Source organism: Zootermopsis nevadensis, unplaced genomic scaffold, assembly GCF_977971745.1.
Source record: "Zootermopsis nevadensis isolate Lab colony 2312 unplaced genomic scaffold, Znev_1.0 Znev_ptg000007l, whole genome shotgun sequence".
NCBI classification, from domain to species: Eukaryota; Metazoa; Arthropoda; class Insecta; order Blattodea; family Termopsidae; genus Zootermopsis; species Zootermopsis nevadensis.
This window is the reverse complement of record NW_028259139.1, coordinates 14,201,127-14,226,554: the sequence shown is the minus strand read 5'-3', so window position 1 is coordinate 14,226,554 and position 25,428 is coordinate 14,201,127. Positions and strand designations below refer to the sequence as shown.

General features: G+C 39.7%; 1 protein-coding gene across 3 annotated transcripts in view; it reads left to right on the top strand.

Moving 5' to 3' along the window:
• The window catches only part of mamo (maternal gene required for meiosis), a 75,336-nt gene that overhangs the window by 7,986 nt on the left and 41,922 nt on the right, over positions 1-25,428 (top strand). Inside the window, exons 2-4 of one of the 3 annotated variants that reach the window (XM_022071738.2) lie at positions 18,896-18,996; positions 19,569-20,399; positions 22,200-22,295. In XM_022071738.2, coding sequence (XP_021927430.1) covers positions 19,584-20,399; positions 22,200-22,295 — 912 coding nt within the window. In that variant the 5' untranslated portion in view covers positions 18,896-18,996; positions 19,569-19,583. Of the gene's footprint in view, positions 1-18,895; positions 18,997-19,235; positions 19,451-19,568; positions 20,400-22,199; positions 22,296-25,428 lie in introns of those variants that run through there. The other 2 variants (XM_022071736.2, XM_022071737.2) reach the window with 2 other exon arrangements.

Sequence of the window (25,428 nt, the reverse complement as noted above, 5' to 3'; positions counted from 1 at the left end):
GTGCCTTTAAGATTACATTTTTAATCTTCTGACTATGGGAATTTGACACTCATCTGCAGATGTCAGCACAACCCACCCTTGAAGTCTGCTGTCTTCTGACGATCGTAGTCAACATAGGCTGTCTTTTACGTCACTGGTAAACAACTTCTTCTGTCATTCTGGGGTTTCCCCATTTTTTGCGCGTTCAACGTTCTCCTACTGTGGGGATTCTTTCTTAAAATTCGTTCCTCTACAAGTCTCTTTCATCAAGCGTGTCATGGCGTCTCCTTTCTGCCTCGTCCAGATTTAATTTAAGAACGAAAATGTCAAGGAAATGAACTTCAACAAGATGATAGCTGAAATAACAGTCAACCAATACGGAAACCCTAAGCAACCACAAATGATTTCGGTATTTACGGTATTGTTATGCTGTTAGTGCGTTATGCTAGATTCGAGAGACAATCGATAGGTGATAATCGATGTGCACGAAGCATAGTGTTTAATCGGAAGCTCAGTGTCTTTAGTGCCTTAGATTCACTTTATTTCCAGCACGAATTTCATGACATGAAGGCATAATAGAGAGGTCTGTCCGTCAACGTGTCTCATCTTGGAAAGGACTGATCGGAATTTGATTAAATTCTGTTACAGTATGACCACTCTAAAAGGTGTCCTCTGAATTTAATTTTTGTGATGTCAGTCCAATACACACCGTGTTTTATTTTGTAAGACGCTCAGATCCAACGCCAAATCTCTTAAGAGCGTTATATCTTACAAAAGACTTGGACCTTGGTGTTAGTGGTGTTGATTAACAAAATTACCAGAAATTTTATTAGGTTGGTTGATTTATTGATTTTAAAACGTGCTAAAATCACAATTAAAAATACTGACAACGTATTTTGAATAACGAACAAAATTACGTAGTGGAATTCTTTTAAGATGCTAATAGTCACTCAGTTACTAGCCCTGATGATGGTGGCAGCAAGGACCTCCGAAACGTCGGTAAACTTCTATCAGACTGCACAGCGCTACAAGCCATAAGACAGCCGTCTTCATTTATTGGTTTTGAAGTCGGGATGCAGGAGAAGCCATCTGTGTGGCGTATATGGGAAGTGGAGGTAGGCGGTATGCAGCAGATGGAGGTCGTAGTTCACGCTCAGCTGCGTTGCTTCTGGTCTCTGGAAGGTGGCGAAGGAGAAATTCCCGTAGAAGTCCGTTCGTGCCGGTCTCAGTCAGTGACTTGCCCCGGCTGATTCGTCAGGCTAATTACGGACGCTAAACAACTTCGTAGTCTTGTTTGTTAAGTCTGACGCTGGCGCAGAGGTCGCTAGTTGCTTTGTACGATTGTGTCACGTGGTCGATTCCTTTAACAGACACAACGCGAAGTTCAAACGTCCGTACGCGAAGACGTCAAAATATCGTGTGCGGACGGAAGGAATACGAAATTAATGAGCAGTTTTCGATGTAACATGACAGCCTAATAAATATCAATAGGATAGTTACATTGAGAGCGTTCAAATGAATCAGAATCTGGAAAAGTAGAAATACGCACAGAATGTTGATGGGGAAATCTGTTGGAAAAATCGTTTGTAGCATCGATAATAAACCAGTCTTACGGAATTAGGTTATGGGGTGGATCTATCTATCTCAGGTTCGTGTCCAGTAGCGATCTTTCGTATCATTCCGCTGTGTTTCAAACAGTCAGGATCTATGACGCACTTTTGCTTGATGCCTGCGGTATTCGCTCCATTTCCAATTCACGCGAATATATTTATTCATCATGTGTCGTCTGTTTCATGAAGCTAATGCCTCGGGGTTGATTGACCTATGGATGGACAACCGGGGATCGACTCTTGGCTGAGATTTGGATTTCTCTTTTCGCCTTCACGTTTAGACGTATTCTGAGTTTCGCCCAGCCTCCTATACTGCCAAACTAAACACACGCCAATCTGCATGCTAGAGTTTAAAACAAGTACATGAAGTTTTGTCTCCACCCCCAATACGTATTTTATCATACGTCGTAGAATATCCCACAGTGTCACAGCCTGAAGAACGCTGTGTGGTTACTTGTGCAGAACGAAACATCTGGAGCTGGTCCTGGTAAGATTCAGTTCATTAAAGACGTAGTTCTGCTCCTTGCCCTTGCTGACGTCACACGTATTCTTATTGTTTGCAGATCTTTTTCTTTAGGGAGTAAAATAGAACTCCTTCCAACGTGAATGGTCAGTTCCAGGAAGCCAGGCTTAAAATAATTTAAATAGGTAACTCCAATTGGTAACATTGGTACAGTGGCTGAGTAAGAATTCTTGGAATTGCATTTATGAAGCAGTTTTCAGAGCATCAGGCTGTCCCGTGTTACGAGGCGAGGCATCTCCAACGGTAAAAGATTTGCGTCAAAGTCGATTATCGCTCAGATAGTAAAATTTCAAGTTATTTGCAGAACCCGGAGGCTGGTTACCGTATTCACAAAAGCCCTTCTTTGGACTGCATTCTGAGCCAGATGAATCCAATCCACTCCTTCACCCTGTGTATATAACGATAATATCTTGACGCCAACACCTAGATTTTGCAACTATACAATCTTCTATACATTTCTCATCTATGATACGCTGGCTGCATACCTCCACTACCTCGCCCATTATTTAGTAATTTTAATAATATATTGTGCAAATTATCTTAGGGTGGCTAATACATCCTTTGAAAGGGTTACAAAGTTCAAATATTTGGGAACAACAATAACAAATCAAAATGATATTAACGAGGAAGTTAGGAGGAGACTAAATTCCGGAAATGCTTGCTACTTCTCAGTCCAAAATATTTTGTCTTCCCGTCTGATTTCTAAGAACCTGAAAATTAAAGTATACAAAACAATAATCTTGCCTGTTGTTTTGTATGGGTGCGAAACATGGTCTCTCACTCAGAGGGAGGAACATAGATTGCAGGTGTTTGAGAATCGGGTGTTGAGGAGGATATTTGGGCCTAGGAGAGAAGACGATGGGACATGGAGAAAACTGCATAATGACGAGTTTAAAAATGTGTACTCCTCCCCCAGTATTGTCAGGGTGATTAAGTCGAGAAGAATGAGATGGGTAGAGCATGTTACATGAATAGATGGGGCAAGAGGTGTGCACCAGGTGTTGGTTGGGAAGCCTGAGGGGAAGAGACCGCTGGGGAGACCTAGGCGTAGATGGGAGAATAATGTCAGGCGGGATCTATGGGACATAGGAGTCGAAGGAGACTGGATTTTGTTGGCCCAGGACAGGGTCCGGTGGAGGGCTTTGGTTAATTCGGTGATGAACCTTCGGGTTCGGTAAGCCATCTAGTTAGTTAGTTAGTTAGTTAGTTATTGTGCAAATTATTACAGTCTGTCATATAGGTACGTGTGTTTAAAATGGTGTATTAAAATTACATTAATCCTAATATTCAGAAAGTAATGTTATTTGGTTTGATTATAAAGACTAAGACATTCCCTTTGAATTACGTCATTGATGATGCTTTAATTTTTCGAACTAATTCGGTAGGAATTCTAAGTGTTTGTGTGAGTAAAAAAGCATTAATAGGTGTTGTAATTATATTCATTTGCACATATTACGGCTCGGATTACTTCTATAACTTCCTGCTTCTCCTCAGCGGTGGGTATTCTGCCGTGTGGTAATTTTATCTGTGAACCAACTTGCTTTTCGTCATGCCTACTCTTTCATGTATCGCGCTGGTCATCATTTTTTACACCTTTACGACAATGGCAGTGACGTCAGACTTCAAATAACTTTTTTTGTTCCATATTTCATGCCCCAGTTTCTGTCTTAAGTTAAATTGCTGGGATTCTTATGCTTCGTATGCTCAAAAAAAAAGATTACACATTAGTTTTATGTATTTTTGTAGTCTGATCAAAGGCTGACCACAACTCTGTTGCCTGAAATCATCTTACGTTAGTAGATTCTAATAAGAAGGGTCGATGTGAATGTAAGAAATAAGCAGTCAGCTGACAAGTGACGTGAGACTTAGAAATATTCGCTTTAAAAAATATAAATGTTATTCCATTTATTTAATTGTTTTATTTTAATTTTGTGCTAGCCTTACACAAATTCTTTTCTGTTTCTTAGCATTTTAATAAAGTAAATTTAACAGTACTATATTATTATTATTATTATGATCCCATCTATTCACCACTTAATAGAGAATTTAGTTCCTTGTATCCGAGACAAGCCTTGTCCCTAAGGTACATAGGGCAGCAGCTATTTCCGAAACACATGTTACATGTATTAGATAAAGATTTCTGTCTTCTGGGTTGTTGCGCTGCGTAGTCTGGTCGATGTTAACCAACGTTTCAGAGGTCATACTGCCTCCGTCATCAGGGCGATGAGTATGAAGATTTCTGTCTTCTGGGTTGTTGCGCTGTGTAGTCTGGTCGATGTTAACCACCGTTTCAGAGGTCATACTGCCTCCATCATCAGGGCGATGAGTATGAAGATTTCTGTCTTCTGGGTTGTTGCGCTGTGTAGTCTGGTCGATGTTTATCAACGTTTCGGAGGTCATACTGCCTCCATCATCAGGACGATTCCTAGTATGAAGATTTCTGTCTTCTGGGTTGTTGCGCTGCGTAGTCTGGTCGATGTTTATCAACGTTTCAGAGGTCATACTGCCTCCGTCATCAGGACGATTCCTAGTATGAAGATTTCTGTCTTCTGGGTTGTTGCGCTGTGTAGTCTGGTCGATGTTTACCAACGTTTCAGAGGTCATACTGCCTCCATCATCAGGGCGATGAGTATGAAGATTTCTGTCTTCTGGGTTGTTGCGCTGTGTAGTCTGGTCGATGTTTATCAACGTTTCGGAGGTCATACTGCCTCCATCATCAGGACGATTCCTAGTATGAAAATTTCTGTCTTCTGGGTTGTTGCGCTGTGTAGTCTGGTCGATGTTTATCAACGTTTCGGAGGTCATACTGCCTCCATCATCAGGACGATTCCTAGTATGAAGATTTCTGTCTTCTGGGTTGTTGCGCTGTGTAGTCTGGTCGATGTTTACCAACGTTTCAGAGGTCATACTGCCTCCGTCATCAGGGCGATGAGTATAAAGATTTCTGTCTTCTGGGTTGTTGCGCTGTGTAGTCTGGTCGATGTTTACCAACGTTTCAGAGGTCATACTGCCTCCATCATCAGGGCGATGAGTATGAAGATTTCTGTCTTCTGGGTTGTTGCGCTGTGTAGTCTGGTCGATGTTTATCAACGTTTCAGAGGTCATACTGCCTCCGTCATCAGGACGATTCCTAGTATGAAGATTTCTGTCTTCTGGGTTGTTGCGCTGTGTAGTCTGGTCGATGTTTACCAACGTTTCAGAGGTCATACTGCCTCCATCATCAGGGCGATGAGTATGAAGATTTCTGTCTTCTGGGTTGTTGCGCTGTGTAGTCTGGTCGATGTTTATCAACGTTTCGGAGGTCATACTGCCTCCATCATCAGGACGATTCCTAGTATGAAGATTTCTGTCTTCTGGGTTGTTGCGCTGTGTAGTCTGGTCGATGTTTACCAACGTTTCAGAGGTCATACTGCCTCCATCATCAGGGCGATGAGTATGAAGATTTCTGTCTTCTGGGTTGTTGCGCTGTGTAGTCTGGTCGATGTTTATCAACGTTTCAGAGGTCATACTGCCTCCGTCATCAGGGCGGAGGCAGTATATAGGGACCAATGGAAGTGCATTGTTGGGCGGTCAAGACCTTTAATAGGCTGTAGAACCCGTGATGATGATGATGATTTTTATACGACCCGTGCTTAAAGTGCCTGAGCATCTGCGAGTCCCAACTTTCGTTGGCTCTGATCTATAGAGAGTTGGTAGGACTCCTTGGACGAGGGATCGGCCCGCCGCGAGGCCTCTACCTGTACACAGGACAGCACAACACAGACATCCATGGCTTGAGTGGGATTAGAACCCACGGTCCCAGGGACCAAGCGGCACAAGGCCCACGCCTCAGACCGCGAGGCCACTGTGACGTAGATTCCGATACGCAGAAACGTAAAGCACCTCATTGGCTTTATGGCTGCCGTGTCAGACACGGCAACACGACACGGAATATCTCGAAACTTCAGCGTTACGCGATACGTCATAGCACGTGTCGGCCCGAGGGTTACGCTTCCCGAGAGCAGTGTTCACTGCACATACGCTGTATCGAGGATCGCACAAAGCCCGGTTGAGATCACCCTCTTTCCGAAGGCGGCCTTAATTAAGTTGTCAGTATCATTTGTTATTGTCTTCTTTTTCAGTTTGTTTTAAACGACGATTTTAACTGACCCTTTGATTTGTATTCCTTTAATATTTTGTACACGAGAGATTTCGTGATAATCCTCACGAACATGGCGCATGGCGCGAACCGTGCTCAAAGGTTACTGCTTTGTGTTCGTTGATCTCTCAATAGACTGCAGCACTGTTTCCAATATGAAATAAATGACGATCAGATGGCCAAGCCTTGTAGCACGCATGAAAGAAACAGTTATTCGACAGTCCCAAGCGTGTGATTCAGTCCATTCGTGGCCTGGATATATCTTGCTTAAGTTCGTGAGAGAATTGAAAATTTAGAGATCAGTTCTTTTACTCGTCACATCTCCGAAACTAAGATTGAATTTTCCACAAGATGTTTTCGAATAGTTTTTGAACGAATTTCATTTTGGTTCATACGACCGAGTGAAATTAATCCTTCCATAATACAAAATAGAATAACTAGTGAAAGTCACAACGTTTAGTCAGACAGGCCAACGCGTTGCGTCTGTCAGTCAATCTGAGGAGACTGTCACTTTGTTTATTAATTATAAATTACTAGATTTTGTCTCATAAAACCACGCATTTAACAGGTGCAGAGTGAAGCCTGTTTAATGAAACGATGTAACGTGCGTGACAAATAAATGGAAAGGTATTTCGTGTCACTACGTAATGAAGATTACCACAGACCAGACTGACGTCATGACACTGTCATTTGTTACGCCGCCGCCATATTTGTAACTGACAATTCACATTGCTTGTAAGCATATCTGATAATATTTAGATGGGTTTAATGTTATGAATTACGCCAGAACGATGCTATCTCTGCCTGATTTGTTGCGAAAATTCGCCTTTCTTTGATATTTGCATTAATATACCGTTGAAATCTTGAAATCAGTGAGATTAAGATGAGTGCACACCTCTTTGAAGAGCGAGGAGGAGACGCACGGATAACATTGAGATACATATTAGATAAACAGGTTGTTGTAATAGTGGGTCATGGATGAAATCGATTCGGAATGGCGGGCTTTTTATTAGTACTGTCGAACCTTCGGGTTTTATTACGTAGGACATAATAATAAATCATTTTAAAGACGCTCGTATAAAATATTATCATGCCTTACGCAAAATCTGTTTAATGCATTTAACACGTATTAAAAAAAACATGTATTTCAGAAATAGCTGCTGCACTATGTACCTCATGCGAAGTGCGAAGCGACGTTAAACACGTAAGATAACGTTTTCGGCCAGACGCGAATCCTCCGTGAAATTTCGTTTGGAAAAAGCATAAAAGATGGCAGCACATTACTTTTATTATGGCGGATGGGGATGACCATTAACTAACAGCTGACGGTATCAGGGCTTTATGAAACGGCCTTGATAAGTAAAGATAGTAAGTCTACTATGTGAAAATATTAGTCCAATCTTCATTGCAACGTCATTTAATTGGTCCAGAATAATGTTTGTTTTGATAAACTATTGTATTGATTCATCGTCCACAAAGATGCATCGAATTTGGCCCACGGAAAGTTGACGGTCACATCCATTTTGAAGACAAGTACCTCTTGTCTCCCATCGCCTGACATTTCTCTCTACCTCAAAGACTTGCAAAATCCGAGCTTCGTACTGCCTGTGTTTGTTCTGCGTTATTCTGCATGCACGAATTGCAGACAAATTACAGGCCTTAACACAAGGAGTTTAACCAGCGTAATCAACATTTCAGGTTTTATCAGCGGCGATATTTCAAGTTTTATCTCACACTGTCTATCTACAGCAAAAGCACGGAAGTAGTTTAATATTGCCGTTAATGGACTTGTCCCATTGTTTAATATTTTAAAATGAGAAGAGGGTGTTTCGGGAGCTGGCCGTGCTTAGACCTTCTTTCATAAATTGACAAAGAAAAATTTAGTTTTCGTATGAAAATAACAAACTTCTACTTACAATTGCAAGCTCAGACCTATATTTACTAACAGTTACATATTTACATGCAGAATTTATCAAGTTGTAGCGAAGTACACACGATTCGTAATTTGCGTGGTTTATTATGTAATAATTGTATTTCCTTCAGTATTTTCTTCTAAACAGACATTCTGATTACTAATAAACGGTTCTGTCCAGAATTTTCCATATGGGCTTCCTGAACTGAAATAAATCTTCCAGGACGATAATTAATATTTGTGTTCGATACCACTAATAGGTTTTGAACTAACTGGTCAATTTCCATTAATATTTTACAGCCTAGTGGTAACTATATATACCACCTGATTCAACAATCAATAACTCGGCATTTTGCATTTATAGGATCCGTATGATTCTCAGTGTAAACAGCGATCATTTCCTTAAACGGCGTCAACCAGACAATCTTTGTGGTGTTTTCTTCGCGGTACGGACTGAATTCTTAAATATGATCTTGCCGAGCTTCAGACTTAAAGGGCCCGTGTTCTAGTTGCGTATGTTGTCTGCGCCTAGAAATAAGGGTACATCATATGAACCAGTAATGAAGATTACTTGACTGTCCGTCCACATATTTCCTCTCTGAAACGAGTAAATGGATTTCGATAGTTGATACGTGACGTCTGCGCTGATTTCCTCATGAGACAGACTTGGTTAGCATCTGGTGAGGTTCAACTTCAAATATCGAATTCCTGACAGGTTTTTATATTTTTCCTTAGGTCTATCCAGTACGCTGTTCGGTTTACACTTCTTTAAAATATGCCACGATTTGTCCCTCATTTCTGATCACCAGTAACACTACTTTACCACTGTAAAACTGCATCCTTGTATATTCTGAAGAAATTAGGCACAATTCTTTATTCGCCAGCTGACGTGATCCATACTTTATACCATAAGCTTGACGTTTAAAAAGTCACTCTTAAAAAGAAACGCGATTTACACAAACCGGAAGATGTTGAATGGCCCTCTGTAACGTCCAATGCACAAACAATTTAACAAGGAATATTTACAAAGGAGGCCCGACCTTGGACCGAACAGGCTTCCCTTTCAGAAAATATTCACTGACCGTCATCTTAAACCAGAGCTGCTGTTTGTAGAAGATGGCTGTTCAGTACCCCAGGTTCACATCTCGGTACGGGGGGACCGGCTGTCCAGACAAGTTTTAGTGGGTTTTATCTGTCCCTCCAGGCAAATTCCGCGATAATGCCTCAAATTAGTCCACGACCGCTACCTTCCACATCTTTTCTATTCACTGTTCAGTAATCATCCTCCCATTTGATGCTATGTATTCTGCAGGTACAGATGGCGTTGTGAAGTAGACCACATGAAAATATAGATACTATGTCCCTGAACGTTCATCAGAGCCAGCAACTTTTGTAGCAGGAAGCGCTAATTTTTACAGTTAATTAGGGAGAATTTGTAACATTTTTCAACCTATAATTTCTTATCGGTCAGAATCTTAAAATTTATCACGCGAAGTACAAACCTGTTTTGTTATGAAACTCCTCAATGACCCGATCACTTTAATGTTGTTTATTTATTTATAACATTTTTATTTAACGATACATTTTCCAGCGTCGGATGAGAGGATGATGGTGAATAGTTAATTGGAAAGGATGTAGAAGGAAACAGTCGTGGTATAATTTCAGGTACAATCTCGGAATTTCCCAGCAGGGACTGAGGAAAATTAGGACAGCCCCCAGTCGGGATAGCCGAGTTTCCGGGCTGAGATTTAAATCCGGGACTTCCGAAATACTTAGCAGGAGTGTTAATCGATCGACCACGACGTTTCGGGTTTAATGATTGTGTTCCGCTTCAAGAAGAAACAGACTTTTCGAAATTGACAATTTTCTTCTTATAATTGTTTAATTTTAACCGTCTAATCACAATAAAATATTTTATTAAATATTAAAATATTAAAATATTATTACTACAATTAACATTTAATATTTAAAATATTTAAAATATATTAAAATGATGCTCTTTCTATCGAAGTGTTCGATTTACAATTAGAGCATCATCTTTTTCACGACATGTTTCGGTTTTCAATGAACCATCTTCAGGTGTATAATCGATATAAATTCAAATGTAATATTCTAAATGCAATCCTTTGTCAGATGTCCATTAAATATCAGTTACCCTCTTCTAGATCAATTGTACTTTGTTATCATATTCAATGTTGTTTCTTCTTATGTTAAATACCATTTTGAATCGCGGGGCGTGTGTGTGGAAGTGGGGTAAAGTGCAGTCCTGTTACTTATGTCTGGGACATTTAAACTATTTTCATCCGGAACATTTTAAAAGTTGATTCTAAACACGTACGTATCTTTGCAGGTAGTTAAAGAAATTCATAATAGTGCAGTAACGTAAAGATAAGAGTCCTTGAAAACCCTAGTTACTGTTTGTAATCGTACTGTCAGGAACTACTGAATTTACGTTTAATCTTCACAGACATTTTAAAGAACACCGAAGTTTGAAGAATTGCGTCGTCCTGCCATAACATGTTTTTTAAACTGTCTTTTGGCTCAGACTTCTTAGAGACGTAAAGACACGGAAGAATAAAATTAGTAGGTGGCCGGGTGGGCGAGGCATTGTGTGGCGAACTAGATCAATACTGTAGGGGCTATCTGGCGAGGTCCTTCATTGACCTGTATACGACGTAAGGCCCGTGCACCTTGCTCGTTTTCTAGGTCAGGTTACTCGCACAAGCAAACGCATCGCGGAGAGAGGAAAGCGGAGTCGCAGAGCGTCTCACGATCTCGAGGCTCGAAAATCGAATTTCGACGACTATTATCGATATTCTATTGCAGTATTATGACAAATATTACACAAAGATAACCGCGTTCTTGTCTTGGTGAATGTATCTGCCGGGGGCATGAGCGATGTCGGAAGACGTAGGAGTAGCCATTTTAGAAATCGAATTTCGGAACAGGCTTTATAATAACCACTCCATCAAACCCGGGCGATTTAAAGCAAGAATCGTGATGAATGAGCGGGGTGTTTTGACGTCTGTCTCTCCAAAAATTACTCTTCTCCTTGTTACACAACCACATGATCATCGCTTCGTTTCTTTTGTATTCTCTTAGGTTTCCTTCTGTCATACGTCTAACTTATTCCAGAGGTACAAAGCTCGAGTCCCGTCTGAAGCATTAAAGCTTAGTGGTTTTCTTCAGTCCCCTCATCAGAATTCCAGGACAGTGTCTTGAACTGACCACCCTCATCTAATTCGACGATAAGTAACCTCTGTATTTGATAAAGTCCATGTCAAATTGGTTTCTTGTCACTATGATGTTTCGTATCCTCGGGTTGCTGATGAAAAAGACGATGTCGGGGACAGCCGACAGGGGGTAGTGCAGCACCGCACTGAAAAGTGTCAACACTTCACGGCGCTAATGTGGGTAATGAAAATTATACAGTTAGCAATATGGTGGCATAAATCGAAGGCTCAGCACAGCTGATACAGGATTCGGGGCCTGGTTCATCTTCGAGTTCTTTCTCCCTGAGAATTGTCTTCATGTTATCCTCAAGTATTCCCGGTCATTAAAGTGGACGCTTCCCAATAGGTTCCCGCATTCGAATTCTGCGTGTATTACTTGTCTCCTGATCTTCAACGTTTTGGAAAATGGACAGAAAACGTTTCCTCTGACACAGAGGATGTGGCATGGTCCTCCGACACGTTTGTATCTGCCCAGAAAGCCAGACGGTGAACCCATAACACCTCAGATTGCGAGCTACGGGAACTAGGCCTACTTTACACAGGCCTGTAATAAAAAGGTCACAGAAGCCAGATAGACCATGCATTCAGGTGTTTTGATAAAATACTTTACTTCTTGAAGTTGGTGGTCTCCTTTTTTTTATTAGCAATTGCTCTTGATGGCACATCTGCCTTACTGTCTTATTTTATTCTATATTTCGACGATCTAAATCGACAAAATTCTGATGTCGATTAATGCAGACTTTACTTGTGAAACATCTACGTGGGAAAAAGTCAGTTAAACTCAGATTAAGATATCCTGTAGTGAGATTCTTCTAACAGGATGATGAGCCCTCGTTCTTTTGGAAGCTGATGCACTCTGGATCACTCAGATTGATAATTAGTTGATTATTTAATGGATTCACAGTCGTTACGTAACATTAGAACTAGCTAAGTATCTTCAGCCTTTTATTTTGAAAATCTTATCTTCAGTCATGAGTCTGAATTAGTCCCATCAAATATTTGAGGAATCGCTTGAAGTTAAAACCTGCAGACAACTGGAGTGAGTCAGAGGATGTACTGCAATGGCCTCTGGACGCGTAGCTTGTCACGATGCAGTTCGTCACTTTACATCTAGGCTGCGCTGCGCTGATCACAGAGCAAATCGGCAGTACTTAGGCACAACGCATAAGTGACCTATGTCCTTGCTCCGTTAAATAAACGCCGAAACAGATTACTGCTGGTGCCTGCCTATCTTAAATTCTTGATTTATATAAGCCAGTTTTTAGAAACACGATGAAGCAGTATTTGAATTGTATGTGTGGTAGTATTAAGTAAAATTGCAGGATCAAAATAAATTTTATGCAAGAAATTTTATTGTAGCTACGCAGTGCTAAATTTAATCGAAATCCATCAGGGCGTTTGAAGTGCAAGCAGGCATTGCCTTGGTGGTGAACGGTCACTTAAAAGCCATATTTTTCGATTTACTGGCGAACCATTGCTGTTGATAATTAAAGTATCAACGTGTTAAAAATTAATGTTTATTGTATGTGCCCAAACTGGTTTTTTTTTTTACGAAACCATTACTCTGAATTTGCATTTCAGTTGTGTGTAGCGTAATTAATCATACAGTGAACCATTTTTATAAAGCTGCCTTCTAAGAACCCAGGTTTTCTTTCATAGACTCCATAATAAACAGCCTAGATGACTGATCACTTTTTAACATTCGTCATCTGTCTGAGATGAAATCGTGATTGTACGACGTAATGATCTCTGAAGAGAGATCGGATCGTCGTACAGCTGTGACGTATGCGTTATGACGGTTGTGACGTAATGGTAAGACACTGTAGTTCGTATGTGAGACAAATTGTTGACAGTGTCTGAACAACAAACAACAAGAGACAAACAATGACTTTCGTTATTTCCATACTTGAGACAATAACGCTGTTAAATATTGTCGGATTTAAAACTATATGGGCAAAGCATGTACATAACTTATTGTTTGGAGGCATCAGGGATTTCAGTTTTAAGAATAATGTAAAAAGAGATCTTAGGAAGGTTAGGTTAGGTTTGGTTAGGTGCCATTTTATACACAGTCATTGTATCCATGATAATGAGGGATCAGCTGTCAGCTGCAAAGGGACGACCCTCACGATGTAGCTCGTCACAGTTGTCCCTAAGGACACGACATGATACAATATTACATGAATCAAGGTTTTAGCAGCCTATAAAGATGCTGTCTATTATTATCATTAACATTATCGCCTCCATCAACTGTCTCAAGGACGCGCTGCCCAGAGTGTTACGTGACTCCACGATACACCCAACAAGATGACCGTTTTAAAAAACAATTGCACTATTTAAGCCATTAAAATCCGTAATTTCTCCCGTGAAGTGATCGGAATTCCGTCATCGTGCGTAAATCAGGCTCTAGTGAGGCTGCTTGATGAGATGCGTGTCTGCATCGAACTTTGATAGAAGTGGAGAACACGGATCCCAAAGAGAAGTTGTGTATCAATGTACCTGTATCCATCCGCGCTGCCCTCCGAAATACGCGCACGTATATTTTTTTGGCTTGGAACGTCCCCGCTTCTACGTGTTCCCCTTTCCAGCTCCATTCGAGTCCCATTCCTTCGAATTTGTCCCGTTGTGTTATAAATTTTCTTCTCAATCCAGTGGTTTTGGCTCGCACGTTCCACGTTCACCAGTTGCCTTTCATTGAATTACTTTGTTTGATCATTCACGTTCTCCCATTCTTCAGTTTACATCACGTCTACATTTTTGTATCAACCCACGTTGTGATATCTTCATTACGTCTTTCGCTACATTACCCACGCGAATGCAGATAGTCGATCTAAACTTGTGTTCTGTGTAACCTTTATCAAGTCCCGGCACACCCTAATTTGTCAAGGACGTGTGAGCGCATACAATACAATTACGCCTCACGAAAAAGGGGTACGAAACTATAAATGGCCATAAAAATTATCTACATATAAATCTTTGTCCCAAAAGAATCCGGACATATGAAGACGAGACAACACATGTTCGATAAAACTATCAATGATGAACTGTTGTGCGCACGCGCGTGTGACATACAGTTCTACAGGTATGTTTCTCCTCAATTTATAACTTCCTTCTGAACATTTATGTAAAACATCGAAGAATCTCAAGTTTCCCAATATTCCCATCTCGTGGGATATTCTGTCTCCAAAACGACAGATTTTATCAGCACTGCGTGTTGAAGTGAAAGTTTGTTGCAACAATTTCTCCCTGTAACTGTCCATATAAAATCTCCCTTCGTCGCCCTTAATTCTCTGTACGTCTCGGTTGCTGAAGTGCGTCGTTATAAAAACCCTAGACACGCTGCCAGTGTCACACTTGCAGTGTTGTTCAAAATCTATAATCGGAATTAACTAAAGATATGAGGCGTCGGATCTTGGCCGTTTTGAAAAACTGTGATCGCAGGTTCGAATCCCGCTGGAGACTTGGATATTTGATATTCTTGTGGCAAACATGGCCGCCCTAAAATTTGTTGCTATCTGTAAACCTGTGAAAGGTTTGAGTATCTGAAGTGTTCTTTAGCGAACTAATTTCACGTAGCAGAGTTCTTGGGAAGCTGATATTCGCTCAGCTCGTCAGGACATCGCCCCAGACTCAACTTACTTCTATACCTGATGTTCGTTTGCTCGTCACTTCCTGCACACACCTCCTACCTTTTCATCCAGTTCCTCATTATGCTTATTTTACTATTGCCATCTCACACCTGGTCTTATGTCTACCAAAATACGTTTTCCCTGGGGGTTTTGCGGCGATAATTGTGTGCTGTATTACTCTCAGATTTGCAGAATTGTTATCAGTCTCAAAGTTAACGTGTAATGAGAAATTCATGTGTTTATATCAGTCCGACTGTCTCACGTTTATTTACTCTACAGATTTCTATTAAGTTTTGTAAGGGACGGCTTAAATGAAACCTGTAGCAAAATTCGAGTAGGTAAATATGTATCTGAGACATTCCTCATCAAGAACGGTCTAAAACAAGGAGATGCTTTGTCTCCCTTGCTCTTTAACTTTGCGCTAGAATACGCCATCAGGAAGGTCCAAGGTATGCAGGAGGGTTTTCAATTGAATGGGACACATCAGCTATTGGCATATGCTGATGATGTTAATTTATTGGGGGACGATATGAATACAATAAAGAGGAACGCAGAAGTTTTACTAGAGGCTAGTAGACAGGTGGGGCTAGAAGTAAATTCAGAAAAAAACTAAGTACATGTTAGTATCTCGTCATCAGAAGACAGGCGGGCAGAATCGTCTTAGGCTGGCTAATAAATCCTTTTGAAAGTGTTGCAAAGTTCAAATATTTGGGAACAACAATAACAAATCTAAATGATACTCATGAGGAAGTTAGGAAGAGACCAAATTCCGGAAATGCTAGCTACTTCTCAGTTCAAAATATTTTGTCTTCCTATCTGATTTCTAAGAACCTGAAAATTAAAGTATACAAAACAATAATCTTGCCTGTTGTTTTGTATGGGTGCGAAACATGGTCTCTCACTCAGAGGGAGGAACACAGATTGCAGGTGTTTGAGGATATTTAGGCCTAGGAGGGAAGACGATGGGGCGTGGAGAAAACTGCACAATGACGAGCTTAAAAATCTGTACTGCTCCCCCAGTATTGTGAGGGTGATTAAGTCGAGAAGAGTGAGATGGGCGGGACATGTAGCGCGCATGGATGGGACAAGAGGTGTGCACCGGGTACTAGTTGGGAAACCTGAAGGGAAGAGACCGCTGGGGAGACCTAGACGTAGATGGGAGGATAATCTCAGGCGAGATCTATGGGAGATAGGAGTTGAAGGAAACTGGATTTTGTTGGCCCAGGACAGGGTCCGGTGGAGGGCTTTGGTTAATTCGGTGATGAACCTTCGGGTTCGGTAAGCCATCTAGTTAGTTAGTTAGTTTGTAAGGGACGTCTTCCATTTTGGTCAGAATTGATTTTGTGTTGCCTAATATTAGGCGAAGCTTATATCGAGCTCCCATAAAATGTCTCATAATCAAAAGTAATAAAGTATTAAAAAGTAAAGCGAATGATCAGAAACTTTTTGTTTCAAACATTTTTGGTAGGTCCTAGATCTACTTTGAAAAACGCGTGACACTGGCCGGCCTTTACACGTAACGCAATGACTTTTTATTGGTGTTTAATGATAAACGTGTTTTTAGAAAATAAGGCCGTGCAAAGGAGTTTGAAATCGTCTTTTAATCCTCCACAAACTCCGAAATTCAACTTACCTTTTCACTGTCATCCATTTTTTTTCTTTTTTTTTTTTTCTTTTTTGGGGGGGGGGGTTTACAAATAACTGCAACCAAAATCCAGGCTTGACCTATGTTGAAGCAAGCCGAGTTTTGAAAAGAGACCATTAAGTAGCGGATTGTAATCGGACCTGCAAATTATTGTAAACAAATTTTAGTGACAATGATGTCAAAAATCCTTCATATGCCTGTATTTGAACCAGTGATTTGTGAGACCCTTGACGGAACAGAAAATATTTTGAGAAATACACGACATGACACTTGTATAATGTTGGATTTTTGTGATAATATGCCTATTATTTAAAATCAGAAGTCCAATCCCACGTGGTCTGTGTCTTTAAAGTTTTACGACGAAAATTTTGTAGGCCTGTCCATTTATATTTCCGAGTATACTTCCTGCCTTAATTCGATCGCCATAGTAAGGCAAGAGTAAGAATTATTTTCATGTTTCTATGCCATTTAATTTTTATATAAAAATGTTACGTGACGTATTTTTCACCACTAAATAAATGGAATAAATTTGTGAGATTTGAAGCAGCGAAGATGATGATGATATTCTGGGTTTTTGCGCCGTGTAGACTCCTCGATATATGCCAATGTTTCGTAGAAACAGGGTTTCAGCCCTGAAGATTGAGACAGTATATTTCTTCGAAACGCTGGCTCCTACAGATCAACATCATGGAGTACATGGTCACTACCTTCCTGTTTCTTGCAAAAAGGAGATGATTTGTGTGAAACACTGTAAATCCTTAACTGCATTGTGATGATTGGTTATGAACGAGTATTGAACATATGATTTTAAACATCAATTCCGTTTTTTCTCTTTTTAAGGGGGGATTAAGTTACAGAGTTTTAAATAATTACAATGGCGCTGGCAACATATTTAATGAACTCTTTCTTGGCTACGCCCGCGTGGAAAACGAAGAACTGTATGACCGTCTTCGGGGATCAGGGCACTGATGATAGAGGCAGCAATCACCTCTGAAACGTCGTTAAATTTTTACGAGAGTGGACTGCGCAAAATTAAAGAAGACAGCCATCTTCATATTCGCCGCCGTGAGAACATCACTACGACACGGCTACAGTTTTGGGCAGAAACAGGTCATTTATTGGGCTAACTTCGTGATCAGAAGAAGAAAATAAGACCTATTTAACGACTGATTAAAGAAAATGCACCTACAATTTAACTAACATAATTTGGACTTAGTGGGGCTCCTTCGAGGAAATTAAAATAGACGGAATATTTTAATCGAAAGTCGGAATCGATCTGACTTCATTTTATAAAACTCATAAGTCTGTAGCACCGTCCGGGTAAAGCTTCTTAGACATATTTGTTTATTTATTTATTATAATAAAGATACGTGCAGAAGTTCGCGAAAAGGCTTGAAAACACAAAGGAAAGTTGCATTGATATACAATTATTGCATTCTTTCCTTTTTATTTAACTCGTCACACGGTACCATTTTGTAAGGAATCACATGTTTTATCTAAGGAAATTTCACAACTCATTTGTTACTAAATGTGGTGGTAGGTCGCCATCAGATTTGTCGGTAGAAATTAAGTAAAAATTAAACAGCTGATAATAATACATGTTGGTAAACAACATGAATCGATATTTAATTAATTTATTTTTAAAACATCTTTTGAGTATGATGTAGTCCATATTTAAAGAACAGGGAAATATTTTTGCTTTTCGGTATGGAATATTATTGTTCAGAGGGTAAATTTTCTGGATAAAAAGTAAATACGACGCTTCAGAGGCTGGTTACATCTCCATCTTCAGGTGCAAAAATATATAATGACGCATCTGTATTTATTTCTTACATGCCAGTCTTTTAGCACATATCGGAAATGCTGTAACTTAATATTACGTCAAAGGTGTAAAGAATTCCCATCCAAATCGTAATTCCGCGGCCTACATTACATCAGTCCACATTCTAATACGGAAGCGTTAGCTAATGACTCGAAAATATTCGGAGAGCAGACGTGCGTGTGCTACAAGCATTTCCCACCCCCACTCTACTCGCTTGACCGCTTGCACTAGTCAAATCAAGTACTTCTAACACTGTAAGATAGACGTACTTCAGCTATTTTCTAAGTATATGAATCTTTTCCTAAGTTTAAAATACATTAATTTATTTTAAAGTGTGTTTGAGTTACGTTAAAGTACGAAATAAACAGTTGAAACTTGATACAAGCTTTGTTGGATGTACGTAGGTAGTCAACTGCGCGGTTGACAGTAGGCCGGCGACGTCACAGAAGGCCGGGTGAGCCGCCGTTGCTGAAGTGGCAGGCCTTATTCCGTTTCATGTAGCAAGGTAAATATTTGTGTGTAAACTTAATTAGCAGTGATTTTCTGTTAGTGAAGTTGTGTCTGCATATGGTTTCAGCAATATTTCGTTTGTGGAGTCAATATTGAATGTTTTCTTTATAAGTGTCTTGTTCTTAATGATGAAGGGTCAGTCTGCCAAATGTGTTGAAGGGCCCATAAGAATCATCAAAATTTCCGCCATTTTGAAGAGGGTGGTCATTCTTATTGTGCAAAATTTTTTCCTCCTTTCGTTGATTAGATCGATTTATGTGATCATTATAGTCGATGTTTACTGGCAGGAAAGAAGTGCGTCAGTGTAGCGTTTTGTGACGTTTGTTTGGAAACATGGTGCTGGCCTAGGCGCACATATGGAAGTTCAGACTGCGTAAAGTACTTACGTACGAACTAATAATGTCTTTTGTACACATTTGTTCACAAGTGCCACATGGTTTCTTCAGCAGGTGAAATGAAATAGTAGAAGAATTGAATGTTTTGTTTATAAAGTTGTACCTTAACCTATACCATTGCATGTGTTAACGATTAATTGTACTAACAGAGTTGTTTTATTCTGTTGTATAGGGTGAGATCACAGACATGGGAAGTGAGCATTACTGCCTTAGGTGGAACAATCATCAAAGTAACTTATTGGGTGTGTTCAGTCAGCTGCTTCAAGACGAGAGCCTTGTTGATGTAACACTTGCTTGTGCTGAGGGTCATTCAATCCGTGCTCACAAGGTAGTACTCTCGGCGTGCTCTTCCTACTTCCAGACCCTATTTGTGGACCATCCGAATCGTCATCCAATTGTCATACTGAAAGACGTGCGATTTGCAGAATTGAGAACTCTTGTTGAATTTATGTACAAGGGTGAAGTGAATGTAGAATACTGTCAGTTGTCAGCCCTATTGAAGACTGCAGAAAGCTTGAAAGTAAAGGGCCTTGCAGAGATGACAAACTTAAATTCTGCCAGGGAAGACAGGGGTGAGGGACACCAACAGCAACCAAAACACAGTGCTAACAGCATAAACGTGCCAGATACACCAATGACAACAGAGGTGGCAGAAGCGACAAGACTGATGAATGAGGATATTGATACACCACCACCTCCTGGTGGAAGCTTATCACCACCCCCAAGTAAAAGGGCATCTCAAGTTCGACATGACTCTGGTTGCGATGACAATGAGAGTTGTGATGAAGGTGGGGCTGGGAGGGTAGAAACACCAGATGTTGATGATCTCTCCTCTGTTCATGGTGGTTGTGCAGGACCGAGTGACATGTCAGTAACTACTAACGCAACCTCGTGTAATCCGCCCGCTACTGCGGTCACTGCCGCAAGCAGATTGCCATCACCACACAGCAGTGAGCCCATGCCCGGCCCATCTGGCATGTTACCAGTGCAGCAGGTTCCTCTTGTAAGTATTCCCAAGTGAAATTTACATCTGGGAAGTCAGAAAGATTTTCCCAATGTTTTGTTTTTGAATAATGCATTTGTCATTCTGTAATTTAAACAAAAATTGTGAGTGATTCCTTATGTACCTTGCCCATGTCTGCATGTAAACTGTTTATTTTAATGTCACTGCCTTCCTCAAAAGAAAAAAGTATATGGTTAAAACTAAAAAAGACTAGTTTTCATGCAAATTATTAGTCATTCTCTTTGTCAGGGCATTTTGTAGTTGATAAATCAGATTTCTCTAGGCAAGCACAGTTCTAGACTTTAGGATTAAGATTGTATGTGCAGTGTTAGGTTTTAAATTTAAATAAATATAATAACAAAACAAAATTTAATAAATTGGAGAAAATATAAGGTTCAAATAATTTATGTAAAATTTTTTATAAATTGGTATCAGTAATTATTTATGAGTCCACAATGCATAACACATATCTTACAGCAGATATGGTTTGACAAATTTTCTTAAGTCATACAAGCTGTACGGTAAGAAAATTGATTGTGGGTTTAGATTATGATCTCTTTTTTGTCGTGCTTGTGTAGGATTGAAGCCTGAAGTTCGAGGCAGCGTGTTCATTGTAAAACTACGTGTGCAACAGCTGAGAAGATGACGACACATAGCACATATGGGGAGGGGAGATATGAAACGCATAAAACATTATAACCTGTGTCGACCAAGAGTCGTGGCTTATGCATAGTTTACCTGACTGTGCGTCACACTAAAATACTGTTAAACCACTCATTTAAAGTCGCGCCAGTAGCCCTTTAGTGCACGGGTGTAAGTTCCTATGCAACATTGGTTAATTAAGAGAAATTACCTAATTGTAGAGCAAGGTAATTTTACAGTGAGGGCACTGACTGGGGTGACCTAGGGTATTTGTGGCTCTTGTCAGTCCTGGTCGAGAAAATCGATAGGACGTGCACGCACTCTCACGCTTTCTCCTGTCTTTCCAATTCACTATAGCTGCATAAGTGCCTTCTCATTTTATACAAGATAATTAACTAAGTGATTGATACTGTGTGGTAAAAAATCTCTCGAGTATTTATTTTTTATCCACAATGTTAATAGTGTGGGTGCAAATTTCATTCAGTGCTGGAAGTATGAAAATGTATGCAGTAAACAGTAGATTTATCTTGAGTAAGAAGTAAATGTGATCAGTAAGGCACTAATATTAAAAATATATCCAATTCACTAATGACAAGACCATAGTTTTGTATGGGATAGGTAAATCTCAGTCGTAGAACGAGGTTGGCATTTCGTCTCACGTTTGAGCCACTGTAAGAATTTTCATTATCTGGTTCAGGCTCATGATATTTTAGCAAGATTAGAATTATCCTGAAATAGCAGGACAAGAACAGTTGTGTATGAGAATTTTATTTGTATCTCCCAGCATAATATTAATTTAAACAAAAATACTTTACTTAGAAAAAAAGGTACTTGTGGGTTATCGGGACACATCACTTTAAAAATAGGTTAGGTTAATGTGTGTGGATAAATGACATAAGTTACAGTTGTGAACGAACGGTCAGGTACTTCTACAATGAAACATTTGTTTGTGTCCCGATAACCCATAAGTACCGAAAAAATTAGATATTAAGACACTTTCTTTACAGGCCAGTTGAAGTGACATTAATTATATTAGAGTGCATAAAATCTGTTCAGAGTTATCTTAAAATTATTTTATTTCTTATTATTGTACTCCATCCTTTCACTGTGGATGTTATAATGCAGTTTTGATTGAAACCCTGTTTTAAATTCTTGCAGTCCTTGAAGAAGGAAGTAGAATGGGATCGAAGTATAGGAGACGATAGAAGCACCGTGGGAGAAAGTTCCTCAGATTACAGGCATCCACATGAACCGGTAAGTAGACGTGTCTTTCTCGTAGCTTTTGCTTTCCGATGTTTTTTCTTCTTATTGCTACTCATAAGGTACTGAATGTGTGTCATTTGTGTAGAATGCCCAAATGGATGAGTTATATGAAATGGTGATCTGCTTAAAGGAATTTGCAGTTGTAGGTAATGTGTTGCCACGTGCTACCTGCGGGCTCATAAGCGTCATTGTGAATTAACCTGATAATGCCAAGACTTGATTACATTGTAAGATTTGAGGTTTTCACAGTGGTAAGTATGAAGATTTCTGAGTTGTTGCTCTGTGTAGTCTGGTCGATGTTAACCAACGTTTCAGAGGTCATACTGCCACCGTCATCAGGGCCCCGATGACGGAGGCAGCGCAACAACCCAGAAGACAGAAATCTTTATTACATTGCCTCAGGAAAGAACTACAGAAACTGCCGACATTAAGTGCAATATTGAATTGCCACAAGCAATAATCCTTTGGAGGTAGATGTGAAAACTTATGTGCGCATCAGTGGGAAATATAAATATTTCTTATTTGAAAATTAATATCTTCTTCTTCTTCTTCTATTGCTCTCTGGTCCGTATTCGGTCCATGGCCTCCTCATTTCTCCTCTTCCATTCGGTCCTATTGTTAGGTCCGTCTGTCCGAGGCTTTGAGGTTTCAAAACATCTTCCTTTTTACTGTGCAAGGTTGTTAGCCTTGCAACCAACCCCCAACCTGGAGGACCAGAGTACCTCTCTTAGTCTGACCTCTCCCCTTTAACCAATCTGGCTAGGGAGGCCTTATCAGTAGCTATGCTACCGCCAGAAAATTCAAGAATAAAAATTGTATCACTTTCCTCGACATATACGGGGTCCTCCGTGGCAGGCGCTGAGAGCTGATGATGCTGTAAGAAGCAGGCTGTGTTTGGGGATGTAGTGTCTCAAGATCTTTGTTAATGCAATAGTACTTGTTTCATACTTAGTAGGATTTGAGGTTCTCGCGGTGTTGAGTACAAACATGGCTGTCTTCTGGGTTGTTGCGCTGTGTAGTCTGGTAGAAGTTTACCAACATTTCAGAGGTCCTTGCTGCCTCCATCATCAGGGTGATGAGTCATTACCCTGATCTACCAGACTACATGGTGCTATGAGCCAGAAGACGGCCATCTTTATTGGTTCCCTCTTTCTCCTGGTGATGCAGCTTAAGAAATGTTTTTCATCCTTTAAATTCTTCTGATGTAGGTGATACACAGACACACTATATTGATAGATTCCATGTGGAATGAATCCAGTTGGCTTCTGAGGCAGAAAGTTACTCTTTCTTGATAAGGAATTTTGTAACTCAGTTGAGATCATGAATCGGGCTGCAAGGATATTGGCTTCATTTGCTATTTAGTTATGAACAGAAGTTATTTTTTCCATCTGAAATTGTGCAGTACTTGAATGAACTATATATTCAATACAGGAAATTTTGTGTTCTTTTGCTGTTTGAAACTAGAGGTTTTTTAAATTTGTATTTTCACTTTTGTTTTGTTTGATGCGTTTTAGGGAAGCAGTCACTACAAAATTTATTCATCAGAAGTAGTTCTTATGTACACACAGAAGGAGAATATCAGAATTGCGATCAAATAGAGTTTAGGATGTTTTGTGACAACCCTTTAGCATCCTTTCAATTTACAGCACACATTAATTGAAATGAAAAAGACAAATACACTTGTGTATGTTTTTGCATGTAAACTGCTGCCATCTGTTATTGCTGAATATGAACTACTAGAAGAGATGTCAAAGAATAAAGATTTACATTACATAGAATCTTGGTAGGCCTAAGCCAAGGATGTAAATGTCATCACAAATACATACTTAAATTATATAATTATGACAGTTATTTACAGTCAGCAACAAAGATATGACTTGGAACACAGTCATGGCAGAAATTTCGTTGGTGGTCAAAGGCTTTTGGCAGTGGGCCTGTACCGGAGAATTATATTGTCTGAAGCCTTCTGATAAAGTACAGGAACAGACACTGGTTTGGTGATTAGTGCTGTAAATTAGTATTGGTCGATCAAAAGAAGAATTTGAAACTGTAGTGGTTTCAGTTTTTATTATGTCTGACAGTGCCACCCAAAGAAAGTCAGTATCAGTGTTACAAACCCCTTTGTGATTTTTCTAATCTTCGTTATTTGTGGTTTATATGACTTTTTATTTTTCTAAGTATCTGTTAACTCTACTAGTGTTTCAGGAATGTAGATGCATAGAAAATTCATGAATATGTAAAGTCCATATTATTTTTGTAATATTTACTGATATGTCTTATATTTTTAGGCCATATTAGATATTTCAGTGGATCATAGGCCAGATGTTACCCAAGCTGTTTTATAGCATTCTTCAGTAACCATTATTTCTTATCATGATACTGTACTTCTTTGCCATGACTTCAACAGAATTACGTAGTTGAAAGGAATTTGTCAGCTCTACAAGATAATTCTAGTGGAAACATTTTCAGTTTTAATATGAGGCTTAAGACTCTCAAGTTACAAGCTGTATCAGGTGGCTGATGGTGAAACCATATGTTCTGCCAACGTTTTGAGAACAATCTCTGCTCCCATTCTTAGGGCTGCTGGGTAACAAATCTGGTTATTTGTTGCGCGATCGCTGATGTAACCATCCAGCGAGCTTACTTCCGATGTTATTTCTTTAGAAGTAACTTATTCATTGATTGTAAATGTACGTGGTATTCTATGTTGCTAGTTGTTAAGAGGTGTTGATTCTCTTTGTCATTTTCAGTTTCTAGTTTATTATTACGTAGTCAAATACCGATTTTGTGTTTCTTCTGTGTGCGTTTTTATACATAGAGAGTGTGTTAATAATTCTGAAATTATTAAAGTTACGGAATTATTTCAGAAACCTCCCGTGATAATTTCTGCATACCCTCCTTATTTTCCCATACAAACCTAGTACTGGGTCATTACATAATTCAGCAATTAAGTTCCTCATAATCATCAGTTGACGCTGTGAGAAAAATTCATGGTTAAAGATGTTTAATCTGCGATGATCATTGAAAGGAGATTGGGGCATTATTGTGAGTTTTCATATCCATCATCGTAATAAAATTAAAAAGTTGCAAATGAGACTCAGAGTGGTCTCGATTAAAGGCATGT